The sequence below is a fragment of the Solenopsis invicta genome, chromosome 7 (genome assembly GCF_016802725.1).
Source record: "Solenopsis invicta isolate M01_SB chromosome 7, UNIL_Sinv_3.0, whole genome shotgun sequence".
Lineage (NCBI taxonomy): Eukaryota > Metazoa > Arthropoda > Insecta > Hymenoptera > Formicidae > Solenopsis > Solenopsis invicta.
In genome coordinates, this window is record NC_052670.1 from 6942222 (window position 1) to 6956705 (window position 14484).

Here is a 14484-nt window from a genome sequence, read left to right on the forward strand (position 1 = left end):
TCTATCTGCCGTTGTAATTTTCTTATGGCTACTTTCCTTTTTCGGATGCTCTCTTCGTCGTTTCGCATACTATGCAAATTATTTTACATTTTTTTTTTTTACTGCATTATATATCGCATTTACAACCAGTTTTAATACTCTAATGCTTGTTACGCTTCATTTCCAACGTATTCTATATTGAGAGGTTCTTAAAGTAACTCTCTCTCTCTTTCTCTTTTTTTTTTATAATAAACATCCCGCTGTAAAGAGGATTTGTCTCTACCTTGCTTGTACTCACTATATTATTCGTTTTCCGCGATAAACGCAGTAGTCACGATAAGTGGCGTTCTTGTACGGATCCATTACACCATCGTTAGCGACGCTCATCTAATTAGCTTCGCTATAGCTCGCTAATAAAGATGCACAAAGCAGCGACGGGACTTTCGTCGTAGTTGTATAATATCCGCGCGAATATATTCGTGATATCTATTACACGAAGATGTAGCGTGTCCGGTAGCTAAGACGAAGGTGATCGCGTAAAAGTGTCAATCTGGAAATTGACTTCAAAGTGTCCGTATGTTGATTATCGAAAACGAATATAAGTGGAAAGAGCTTCGTTCTTTTCAATGGCTTTTCTTTATTTATTTATCTCGTGAAATTCCAACATCACATTGATGAATTTAATTCTGCTGTTCTATTTTGTTTTACTCCATTTTATAATAATTGAGACATTTCGAAATTCAAAGTAGGTACGATAATTCTTTTACTTCTCATATACCAAAATTTTTTTTTAAAACTTTCCAACGTCACACGCCTGCAGGAAATTAAAGTAACGTTGCAACAAAATCGCATTTTTACAGCTTGAAGGTAATTGAGCAGACGAAGTAGTTAAAGCTTATTCTCCCTCAAGAGCAGGAATTACAGGAGACGATATTCGGGGCATTTCCGTTACTGCAAATTAAACTGCTCTCATAGATGATATCGTCTGACCTTTCCGAGGGAATTGTTTCCCTACCTCTCCCTGGGGATCGATTCATTATATAGCACCGGTGAATTCCCTCCGAGGAAACCACTTCAGGAAACGGTCTAGAAATGATTCGAAGGAAGTGGAGGTAGTGCAGCGGAGAAGGTTGCGCCGTGACCTTCGCTCCTCTGAATCCGCCGGGAGCCCCGTCCCGTCACGTAGCTTCGCTACAACGCGTAATGACAGTCCCGAAGAGAGAAACGCACGCAGCCGCCGATGGCGAATCCGGTCGCGACGCCGAATAGATTGCGCACCGATCAGCCATCATCATCATCATCACCGAAACGTGATCGCTACCGGCATTAACTTACGCGTTTTCCCCCCTTCAATGTAACAATCAGCACCAATTTGCCGTCCGGATATTGCCGCGCGTAGTAGAATGCACCCTCGCGCATTCTTTACCTTCCTTTCTCCGGCGAGTCGTTTGTAATCAATCGGAATGGTGTTCTTCAGCGACGATAATTTCTCGTGATATTTTATGAGAAAAGCTTTTTTGAAAAAAATTTTTTTTGAGAACTAAACTTTTATACGATATATTTACATAAGAAAAAAAAAATAAAGCTACATACAAACACATACACTGTAAAGCATAAGAAAAGATACTTTTTTTACAAATAAAAAATTTAATTTTATCTTAATTACATAATCTTATATCTAATTATAAAAATCTTAATTGTATCTAATCATGATTTTTGTGACATAAAATGACATTGTTATCTCTGTTTAACATCTTTTTAGAAAGTTACTTTTTCATGAAACTATGCAATGTTTCCTAGTTCACAATGTACGTGAATTGATGAGCGCATATGAATTTATTATCTGGACTTTTGATTGCAGATTCTCAGATGGAGCAAGGATATAGATCGGAGGTCCAAGAACGAGCACTCGTCGTATCGCTGCAAATGTTCAGCTTGATCTTGGAACGTGGTGTATCCCTGTTGAAAGCTCAGCTAGATAGCAAACAGGAACCGAGGCTGGTGGTCGGCGAAGATCTCCAAGTGCTTCTACCGGCTATTAAGGTACTTCTCCCCCCCCCTCTCTCTCTCTCTTTCTCTCTCTCTCCCCCGTCAATACTTATCGGTTGAGCGAAGTCTTAATTGCGTTTCGCGACGCGAGTCAGCGAACGTAAGTCAATTTCCGAGTCGAAACGTTGCCTCGATCACGTCCATCGTCCGTAGCTCGCCATTACGGAATAATTAGATCTGGAGCAGCGGCGGCCAACCTCTCAACTTCTTGCTAGTCACATCACGGTATTCTCGTATCTTCTGAGCCAATACGAATACGCGAGTACTCGTAAAAAAAGGGGGCTTTCATCCCCCGTTCGTCGCTACCTCCGTTTTATTCGCTTCCGCTTCCCACGGGATGATTTATGGCAGGCTCGCTGGTTGATTACCACTGGTTCAGGCCGGCGACTGCATCAATCTGGAAGGCGCCGGGTTTTCTTCGTCATCTCGATCCGATTCTAACTTCCCGTAACTCGCTGCTGCGCAATTCCGCGCCCGAACGCGCTTAATCACCGCAGAATTTATGAAGCGCTGCGAGAGTTACGCACCCACGCATCCGCCGGTGGCCGATATGTCAGATCCAGAATCCGATCCGATCGCGACTCGTTACACGACTCAACGTTCGCAATTAATTAACCTATCGCGCGTCATCGCGGACACGTTTCATCGATTAATGATCGCTCTGCGATCAGGCACCGGAGCCTTAAACTTACCAATTTCTCGATAATGAGTCTCGATAATGATATAAAATCGATTCTAAAACGATACGATAATTGCGTGATTGACTGTACAAGATCAAAAGAGTAAGAGCAACAATAAAGAAAGTAAATATTTAAAATGAAGTGCCTACGCTCTGAATCTGAATCAGTGGAACTTTACTGATTTGCAGTGCAATATTTAAAACTGTGATCATCAGTGACCATTCACTATTTTTCAGTGATTCCGATTAAGAAAGGGGAAACTCTCACTGACCGAATCAGTATTGTCGCTGAAAAACAGTGCATATATCACTGATTGATATAGTTATATCACTGAAATCAGACTGTTCACAGTCTTTCAGCGAATAATACTCCGACTCCGATTTAGAGAATAAATAAATGTTAGTTTCAAAAGAATACGTAATAGAATTTTTTCAAACCACTGAAAATAACAGTTCGTCGCTGATTAATTATTGATTTTACAATATTAAATTATTGTAAAATAAATATTTTGCTAATAACGTACTGTGAAATTAGAGCGCGTCTGCGTAGCTCAGTGCGTATTTCTCGACTAACGAGAAAAAGATATGAAGGAAGAAAGAAACAATGATTACTATCGGAATGCGAGCTGATACAAGGAATAATAGCCCAGACTCGCGCTTACGACTGAGTGAGACCATTAATATTGTCGATAAAGTAGACGCGATACAAGGCCGCTGGTATATGTTTCACTTTATGAGGATGGATGGACGTGCCCGATGAAAAAAGCGTCCCGCGGGAGCGTCTATAAATAGCGAAGTACTTTCGCGCATTCTCCGACAGTTAAAAATTTGATAAGGTTGTAAACAGCGGAAATAAAAAAAAAAGTCTCGGGTAAAGTATCTTCCCCAGATAAAGTGCTGTTATATAAGGAAGAGAAAATAATCTGGGAACGTTCTCGAAATGGTTGAAACTTTTATTTGTAACTACTAATTTAAAATAGCATTTGTGGCCTTTTGCGATGCAATTCCTCTTGGCAGTTTTTTTTTATATCAAGAAACAATTTTTTTTTTAATACATTTTTTTCTGTTTGAAGATGTCAGGTCTTCATTATTTCTCATGTTTGAGTACGGATTGTCGAAACGTTTCGAAAAGTTAATTCTTGCTAAAAATTAAAAGAATTTTGTGCGTATCGGTATCGACATTTCTTGCGTTCGCCTTATGCACATTGATTTAGAACTGACGTTTGTTTCTGCAGATCTGGTGCGACTGGATGCTCTGCCACAGCGCCGTTTGGAATCCTCCGCCGTCTTGCACGGATTACAGAGTCGGGTAAGTTTCCTAATCTTAAATTCAATAAAGGAAATGAGATTTGCGTGTGCGCGGCCTTTAGTCACCGTAGTGTTCGGCTTGGCGTCCCTAATCTCTTTATATTGTTTCGCAACATAAATTTCGTTTGGCTTACGGACTGCCCCGTCTTGGATTAATTACAACTTTGTTACGCGCGTTAACCGCGCGTCACAAAGTCATACCTTTGGGATTAAAGTTAGACGCTAGCGCGTGAAAACGGATGTCGCGTGTGCCAAGATTGTAGCATGCAAGAACAGAAATGTTCGATATATCTCGAACTTGCCGATTCTGCGGTTTTGTGGTTTGTGTGGTTTGAATCGGCCCATCGACTTCCAGCGAATGCGATGTTTATGGGGAAATTTGCACTGTATAAAAATTTGCATTCATTAAGGCCGACGTACAATGTTGTAGATGATGACTCACGAGAGATTCAAAAGTTTATTTATTAATAACGGTTATTTGGAGAATAATCTACACATATTTCTACTACCTCTTTGAGCTCTATAATTAATTATTCGATGATTAATATAACGAAAAAGCTAAAAATATGATACATCAAATATTTATACGTAAATTAATTTTTGAAATCTGAATAGATGATAAAACTTTTTTGTAATAGGGCAAGGTAATGCAATTGCGAATATGGTACAATTCTGATTGAAGTGAGATTTTTGAAGTTCAAATTTGATAATTCTGATCTCATTGTGTGATGTTAACAATCATTTGCTGCTAGTCTTACCGCGTAAAAATTTTGTGGCAAGCTTTTTTTTTAATCAGAAAACTTTTAGTTTGAACAATTTCAAACATGCAGGTGTTCAAATATTTATATAGAAGTTACACAAATATAATTTCGAATAATGTTTAGTAATAATTAGTAATAATTATTTTTTGTTGTTAATTATTCTACTGTCATCGCAAAATGCAGGCACTAAGAAAAACAGCTTATTTTATGGGAAATACAAAGTGTCTTATGCTATCTTCAGAACTATGTAGTTATTACGGTACATTTATACGAATACTTTTCTGAAATTAATCAAATCACAACTTTTATTCTCTCTCTCTCTCTCTCTCTCTCAATAATTTCTTGTCTATATTCATATTAATTAACAAATTCAGATTGTAAACTTTTAGTTACACTAGAGTTTAAATGTTTTATTGTATTAAAAGAATAAAAGTATATGTTAAGAGTTTGAAATTATACTACTTTTACCTTATCGAAATTTAAAAATATAATATAACTAAAAAAAAACTAATGTGAATAATGATAGCTTAAAGATTAAGCGACTTTGTCGTTTCTTATGGCATTCGATATCAATAAAGACTGTAGATTCTGAAATTAATCATTTCCAAGTATGCTTCGAAGTCCTTTTACGGGAGATTATTTTGGAAGGCGATATTAATTCGAAAATAATTGTTATTCGAACGTCTTTAGCCTCGGGATGATCGTAACTGTCCCGCACGAACGAAGTACAAAGCATTCGGCACGTAGCACGATCATGCTCACTGAGCCTCGACTGGCCTTGGGATAATTTCAATTCTGGGAGCGAGATATAGAGAGAGAGAGAGAGAGAGAGAGAGAGAGATCATTAGCGTGCGAAGTGCTACCGATCGTGTCGAGGACTAATCATATTTGACTATTGAGATAAATTATAATCTGACACGTTATGGAAGGTGCCTCAGGCACGCCGACTTTTTAAAATCTTTCAATTTTTTTGGAACGTCTATCGCTATCTTCGAAGTTAGACTGACGCTACTACGCTTTTTACGGCGATAACGGAACGACGCGCAACATCGGGAGGAAAGGGGAAGGACAGGGCGACAAATTGACAACAAGGAAGCATTAAATTCCTGTATACGTTTCATTCGATCGGCCGTGCCAGCTTAATAGACGCGAGCGTGTTCTAGCGCGAGTCGATATCTCACGAGGGGCCAGGAGGAGGGGGAGGTGATGGAAGTGAGCGTGGCGTAGGTCACGGTCAACCGCTGCATCGTATCGAGGCTCGATCTCTCGCGAGTCGCACGTCCCGCGTGCACAGGTTCCCGCGGCACTATTTCTACCACGCTATTTCTTTCGCACTCGTCGCGAATGCATAAGTTACTGTCCCGCTTTAATTATTACCGCATCGGTTCTAATTTCAACGAGGAGAGCAGCGCGCGGGTTTCGCGCAACCTGCGTGGTGAAGCTCGCGCGAGGTACGGTGGTCTACAATTCCACATCGCGCTTTTATCGAAAGGATTTAATCCTCCGAAGAGAGACAGAGAAGGAGATTTGTAGGGTGTGTGTGCGGCTTTCGCCAACTCGCGCGCGCTGCATTCGGCCACGGCTTCGTCGCAGCTGCACGTAGCGACTATTAATTCAGGTTGACACTTGAGGTGTTTTGAATTATGGCTGTTGTATCGGACTATTAATTTCCTCGCGCGGTGATGCCTCGGCGAATCGCAGACGGTGTGAGAAACTCGCGGGTAAAGACGTCGCGACACCCGCGGCGATCGGACGACGTTCCTGTGGCGCGACACGTGTTCGTGATTGTAATGTCTCGCTCCGTTCCTAATTCATAATTCTCAGTATATTGCTGCTGCAATTTGATTGACAAATTTTCAAAAAAAGAGGGAAAAAAGATTAATGCTCCGTTGTCACGGAGGTCACTCGCACAAGATGCTAAAGTGTCATTAATTTCTATCTAAAATACTAATAGCATTTACGAATAGTATTTCTTATTACAAATGTAATAAATATTTTTAATAATTATAATTAATCAATTACACAATTTTTCAATTTAATAATTATAATTAACCAATTATAACAAACTATTATAATATTTATATATTAATTCAACGATTAAACAATTATTAAATCTACAAATTTACAACTAATTGGAAAAAAAGAGTTCAAATTAAATAACTTATCAAAATTTAAACATTCAGAAGAAAAAAATGAAAACCGAACACTAGACGATTATAAATGAATCATGTAATATTACATCACATATATTTGTTAACATTCAGTATTCAGTTTTTATTTGAAATAATTGCATGATGTTAATTGTGCCTGACTTTTGATGTAGTCTACTACTTTTTTTTTAATATTTTATTTTTATATTCTTAATTAATTAATTAATTTTTTTTTTTTTTTCTAAATAATGTGTTGACTGTAAATTTAGTAGAATTGGCTGAGGATGACTAAGTCAAAACAATCCACATTTAATTTATGATGGTTATAAATAAACAATCTATATTTAGTACGACACCTCTGTGCTCGTTATTGACTTTTCTCAAATGCTTTTTTGTGCTTTGCTACACTCGAGCGAGAAAAAAATTTCATATTGTTTTTTAACATTAATTGTAAACAGCTGCATTTATTTCTCATGAAAACGGACATAAAATATTTGCTTAGGTTTTAACTCTGGAATGCGCGTGATATTAAAAGTATTAATGAAAAAATATCACCTTGAGTTGAAATGAGTAATTAGCATGTTTAGTATGTGGTACAATTTCTAATGAAAAGATGATATAAAAACATTAAATAATGTAAAGAAGTTAGCGTAAAGAAAGAATTAATATTATACATTTTTACATATTAAAATCATGATGCTTTTAAACGCAGTATTTTACGATTCAGTTGGTGCAATTCAATTTTATCTGATGATTTTATACTTGTTGAACTTATAAAGCAATAATGGCTTCTGATTTGAGCTTTACCTTTTCGCACACGCGGGTCCCCGAATTCTGGCGCGCCCTGCGCTGAGTCACGCCGCTAAATAAGGGACCCAAGAGCACGGGGAAATCCCGATGCTCTGCGATACTTGGAGGGTTCCGCGGGCCAGCGTTCCACAAAGAGGGTCTCGGCGCGTCTCGAATTGATCATACGCAAACGTGAGCGAATAACTTTTTGGTGCGCGTTTCGTGCGCGCTCGCAGAGAAAACGAGAGAAGAGAAAGAAAAGAGAGGGCAGTGCGCGCCGTTCATCTTATCGACGCACGGCGCGTCGTCGCTCCTCGGCGCGAGTTTCGCTAATGAGATAAAATAAAAGAAGAGTAAGAGCCACACAGGTAAGAGAGACAGAGAGAAAGAGAGGGATAAGAGCGCGAGAGTCACGCTTGTCCGACTGATGCAATCTACTGTCCATTAAACGAGCCTCAAGGCTCTCTCTCTCTCTTTTTCTCTCTGTCTTACTGTCTCTCTTTCTTTCTCTCTCGTCGGTCTCGAGACGCAGATTTTTTTTGTAACCAACAGCTACTATCTGACTGGGATAGGTTAATCATTGTTGCTCGTTAGCGATTAACAATTACGTGAGTCAAGCGTTTCCTTGGCAAGGACGCCGCGCAGCGCGGGACGGCGCGATCGCCGATCCTCTCTCGATCTTGATCGCGCGGTACGGCGCGGCACGGCGCGATGCGGCGCGATGCGGCGCGCGACGATTCGACGCGGACGCGGCGGACCTCGCGAGTCGTCCCATGGTAGACGCGATTAACCGATGACCTTTAACGACGCCGACCGATTAATCGCGCCGGAAACCGCGCGCACTTTTGCACTGTCGCGAAATTAAGCGATCGGGGTGAGGTCCCTTCGCGATTCTCACGTGATCCTCTTTGGCGCATCGTCATCGCGCGCGCGAAGCCGTATATCATTAAGATTCCGTACCTGCGCGCCGGGGCGGAGTTTACACGCGCTAAAAATTTATAGTCGGCTCTCTCTCTCTCTCTCTCTCTCTCTCTCTCTCTCTCTTGTTCTTTTGCAACGCGCGAGGCAGGAGCAGTAAGTAATGCTGCTTTATTTCGTGAAGAAGCATATAATATACAGAATATAATCGTTGCAACCGGTATTAGAATTCTTTTGAATTTCTTTCGCTCTTATTTTATACAATAAGAATTTGCACGATCTTAGAGCGCCCCGCTATGCGCAACGAAAAAATTAATTGAACGAGCGACTTTAGCTTTACAGTAATACGGAAGTAACAAATGGAAACGTATGTGCCCTGCCGCGGGTAGATCATTAATAACGCCGGGTGGAACGAGCCGCCGCCGGTCATACGAAGTACATTAAATGTATAAATCCGTGATCTATTATCATTATCATCCACCGCGCGAGCGAGCGCGTGCGCGCGCGCGCATTACGCGGATCCCCCTGCCGCAATAATTTCCAATATGTAATTCTCGACATTGATAATGAATAGTCGCGCGGGAATATATCATATTCGCGCGAGGACCCGCGACATCGGGCCTCCCCTCCTCCTTACTTCGTGCCACAAATGGTCGGATATAAATTTTACGAGTCGCCCGTTCTTTTAATCGCGCACCCATTCGCGTCCCTCTCGGATTTATGTATCTCACCCGTAAAATACGCAAAATTGCGCGCCACGTCCCGCAACGTGAGAGCGTGCGAAAATTCAACGTGCGTTCTCGTCGCGACCGATGCGGAAGCCGCGAAATCTTTCAAGTATCTCGATGCAGGTATTTTCGTGCGGCGCATCGAAACTCGTATTTTTTCGGCAAACGGAATTTCATCGGGAGCCTTGGTCACGTCGAACGCGGTAATTGTACTCTTGTGGCAGGAATTCGTCGCGTGACGAATGATCCAGAACCGAAAATATTTACCTCGTATTAAGCGTACACCAGGTAGCGGAGAAAATCAAGTAGCAATTTACTTAATTATTTTTTTTTTTCACAAAAGCAAATGTTTAAGCGAGCGTTGTTTGCACAGCCGGCAACCTCACGAATTCTCGGCCATTTATGCCGTCACTCGTACAAAAACAATAATGGGGAATCTGAAACCCGTAGAAAATTGGTCCCGAATATTACCTCGAGATGTAAAAAGTTCGTCGACCTCGCGGCGCCAAAGTGGCGTCAAACAACGTAGAAAGTCCAGCAAGAAATATAATTTAGAAAATTAAGGATCATTATACCTCATCTTAATGCGGCCCAAATCGTAAATCACTGTTCGATGGCTCGATCCGCGAAGCGAGCCCGGTTTAATCGCGCACGAAGAATTCGACATTGGACCTTGGTATTATCAAATTTGTTCCTTCTTCTCAACGCACATTGAATTATATATTAGAAGAATCATCGAGTTTACTTTAGCTTTGTCAAATCATGATGGACCTTTATCGTGACGTGAGCCGTGAGCGATTCCTTAATGAATGTTATCACGAGACTTAATTCGACCCTTTCATTTGTAACAGGCCGCCGGGAGACGCGTGGAGCAGACTAGCGACGATGGTGAATCTTCTAGAGAAATTAAATTACACCAGGACGACTCTGATTCAAGGCAAGGATACGGAGGATCGCGAGGAAGGTAAGGAAATGTTCCCGGCTGTCTTGTATGTGAGAATAATTTCTACGCGTGCGCCATCAACGGTGGCTGAATGTTTTATCTAGAAGGGGCAACGTACTGGAAAATTAAAAATCATTAAATCTTTTATACGTCGCGGAAATTGTCGCAATGATATTAATTTAATTTTCTGGTAATGAGTAGAGAGTTGTGCAAAATATATCCAATTTCAAAAGCCAATACAAATAACTGGTTTTAAAATAGTGAACGTTATTCGATCTATAATGTTGTAAAAATCAATTTGATGGCACTTGATAGTTTATAAAAGCAGAGTTTGGATAATTCGAGAAAAAGAATATAATTGAAATCTTCAACAAATTCCTTAATATGATTCGATTGTAAGATCTATTCTCTTGCGAGCGAAAGATTTAACAAACTTGCTTTTTGATGCCTCAGTTGGCAAATACTCCAAGCGGATGAAGAATATTTTGGACACGTTATTTCGATTTTAACCTTTATGATATTATGCAAAGCGGTATCTCATCTTTACTGTTCTGGGTATCTCAAATTGATTTATTTTTTCACGTGTTTAAAATGCTTCAAAAATATCTAAAAATTCACGAACGTATTTTTAGCTTTTTAAAACAAATGTTGAAACTTCATTTTAGAAAATAATAAAATGTGGAATACAATTTGATTCATCGAACCTGCGTGAAACTTATCCGAACAAAAATCGGTCGCACTCGAAATACTCAGGATAGTAGGGAAAGAAGGTTAACATTCTACGAATTTAGGAATATTTTATTTTTAATGGTATAACTTCTATAAATACATACATCTCTCTTATTTTATCGTCTAACTATTAGCAACTAATAGTAATAAAATTCATTATTGCTGTGCATTTCGATAACACTCATTTTTGGATAATCGCGTCGATTAAGCGCGCGTATAAACAGAAAGAGGAGCGGCGACCGGTCGATACGTTCGGCTGAGATGCGAGTGATTCTCACGAGCTGACCTGGACCAGACTTAATCGAAAAAGTCGCGTTCCTCGAAGTCGGTGAAGTCGGTGCCCGGTCTGTTGACCCGTAGATAGCTGGCGCGACGGTTGCGTAACGGTGAATACGTTCGACATGACCACTGCAATGCCATTCTCTTGCAGTCGTTTACTAGCGTGTGGCCAATAGTCTTTCAGCGTGCGTGCGAGCCACATCGTCACTATATGCATGCCGCGCGCATGTTATGAATACACAAATTGCATTGCCCCGAAGCCCATTCACGTGTAGACCTCGCCACGAAGACGACCCGACTCTACGCTTCGCGCAGATTTTTCGGCGACCACGTCCGCACGAATTTAGCACGCATCTTCCATACATCCGGCCGGAATGGCGTCATTAAGCTCCCAGTCAAGTTGAGGACATAGAATTGATGATAAATTGAAGTTTATCATTCTAGACTAAACTCTCTAAAATAATAGGAGTCTGATCTTTTTTTCATCAATTTTAATTCAAATAGAATAGTAATGTCTTTTTCTTAAGTACTTTTAGAGACAAAAAAATGCCACACTATTACAGAAGATGTTGAATCTTATATTCTTCGATACTAAAACTACATTTCATTCTATCGGCTTTGCAATAAAACTGCGGTAGATTGTTCATTAATAGCGAGTGTCAACGATCGTTAGCAGACCGACGAGAATCATGGTGATCAGTCGCGAATGTGTACGATCCTCGCGAGCGGAACGCGGCAAATTTTTCTATTTTCGATAGATCATTAGACGTGTTCGCGAGTTCGGTCTCGAACTGGGTCTTCCAACGGGTTCGGTCGCCTGGAAACGAGCGTTCCAGTTTCGCGACGCGTCCTTGCTCGCGGTACACTTACCTCTAAACCGAGTATGTATGTGCGAACGTCAATACGCACTGCTCATAGTGAATGTCATTACGCACGTATCGGAGAGGGTATGACTGATCACACGGCTGACTAGACTTAATAAGTTTGTCGAAGCTATAATTCGACCTCAACCTTTCATTAACCACTACTAACGCCACTATTGCCTGCCCCGAAGCTGCTCGCAATCAATTAAGTCTATTCGTTATTAATTATTTAAATTGAAGCACTACTTTTCGATATTTGCATTCGAAATCGTATTTCAAACGAACGTGAATGGAACTTGTTTCGTTAAGCGCGAACGGAGCCATCAGTTCTCACTCGCGATTGTAAATTTACATTAAAGCAAGCTGTTTGCTTATTCGTACTTGCGTTTGTTTGATATAATTTTTTTTTTTTTTAGAGTATAGACGCAAATTATACGTGTGTACAAATTTTTTTTTTAATTTTTTGCATTATTACAATTGTCTAACGATCACTTGCTACGGGATTTTATTGCGGAGCAATTTTCTCGCCGATGATTATGTATGCTCGTGTTACATTGCAAAAACTCAATGTAGGACGCAATGCAAAAAGACAACGGAACGACAGAATGCGATCGCACTTTAGCGATTCTGAATCGCGCTGCATAAATGTCTGAGCTCCTTTCGCGATACGTGATACAGATCTTTATGACGCTCGTTGCGTAAAATTCTATTCGTATGCTTCCGAAAGACGATCTGATTTGGCACGATTGCAGAACTTTATACAGGAGTATCGATCCTCGTGCATAAAAGATGTCCACGTTTTATTTCAGACCTGGAACTCGTAAAACTACCAGAGGATATCACGTTGGCCGGATTCACCCCTCTCATGCTGAATCCTCAGGATCCTTCCTACGTGGAAAAAACGGAAGATATGGTAATTTATATTGTGTTATGTCCTCGGTACTGATATACATATTTGCAAGATGCGCTTTTGCGAGCTTAAAACACAAAGTCTCGTATCTCGAGATATTTCAAAGTCTCGGAAGGACTTTTAGTACCCCAGGATATCTGCGCGGTCGCTCGACTTCCAGGGATAATAAACTTGCGACGCGTTTTCAGGAAGTGGCTCAGATGTGCCTCAGGATAAGCAAGATCCTCTTCTTCGGTCAAGTGTTCTTGTGCGGTTTGGAGACACCGGTGCTGAAATTGCAGAAAAGCGAGACCGGCGTCAGCGAATATGTTTCCGTGGTCGAGGCTTCGAGCACAAGTTCGCCGAGTTCGCCGCCGACACAGGTACGTGGTAACTGTCGTAAATCTAGTCCCTCCTACCCACCTTCTAAGGGAAAGCGCGTTCTACGCTCCTAGAGCTCTACGAATTCTCGATCCGATTTTTTGAAAGCAACGTATGTTGTCCATTTCGTCCGTAGTCTATTTTATAAATATTTTTAGTTAATCTCGTACGTACGTGTAATGATAAAAGTAAATATAAAATACAATATAATAATGAAAGTAAATATTATACGCAATATAATAATAAAAGCAAATATCGCGCGAAGTATCAAAAGTTTTTAGAATCATGTAAACAATAACGAAAGAGTAATCCAATTGCGAGATTGTTAAAACAAAATCAAAGATCGGGATTTATCTCCCTTCGGAATTTTAAATCCGATCGAATGCGATCGCTGCCACGGCTCGTTATTCACGAATGGAATTAATTCACTTTTAGAGCGACTCGGAACTCCTGGTAGAAAGTTACAGCGAAGGGGAGGAGGAGTCGATTCCTACGTTGAGAAGATTACCCTCGTGCGGCAACGTGCCCGACGATGCGACGGCTCCCGTGGCTGCTGTCGAGATAAGGTCGCTGATCGAGAGGAAGGAGGAACTGGAGAGGCGGCAGCGGAAACAAGATCGGCATCGACAGCGGGTACAGGTGAGTGCGAAACGCCCTATAGCGATACCCTGGTGCGTAAGCCACCGGGGGGATGATCTATCGATTTGCCAACACGATAAACTACGCGTCGCGACGAGGCGCTACTTATTGCAACGTCGTTTACGTTGTAATGCTCGATTAAAACTGCGTATTAACCGGCGAACATTATCGCGCGAAACGACAGCGATGGGTAAACGAGGGTAGAAAAGTTTATAACGCTGTTATGCCGTAATCGTCTCAGTGCATTCGTTATTTGATTCTCGCTTACCCGAATTCACGCACGAACGGACAGTACGTCCGCAACTATTTCCATATTAATGCATGGAATGATAAATGCGAGCTTTCGTAATAAAATAGATTCTGTAGATTGTTTTGTTTATTTCGTAAGCGGGGGGAGTAC

The 14484-nt window shown here is 40.9% G+C and overlaps 1 protein-coding gene across 6 annotated transcripts in view; it reads left to right on the forward strand.

Annotated features, from left to right (window-relative positions):
- Positions 1–14484, forward strand: part of LOC105205402 (telomerase-binding protein EST1A) — a 98399-nt gene that overhangs the window by 51324 nt on the left and 32591 nt on the right. For all 6 annotated transcript variants that reach the window (XM_039452139.1, XM_026136885.2, XM_039452140.1 and 3 more), the window contains 6 exons: positions 1841–2022; positions 3943–4016; positions 10213–10325; positions 12985–13088; positions 13274–13447; positions 13881–14084. In XM_039452139.1, coding sequence (XP_039308073.1) covers positions 1841–2022; positions 3943–4016; positions 10213–10325; positions 12985–13088; positions 13274–13447; positions 13881–14084 — 851 coding nt within the window. The remainder of the gene's footprint in view (positions 1–1840; positions 2023–3942; positions 4017–10212; positions 10326–12984; positions 13089–13273; positions 13448–13880; positions 14085–14484) is intronic.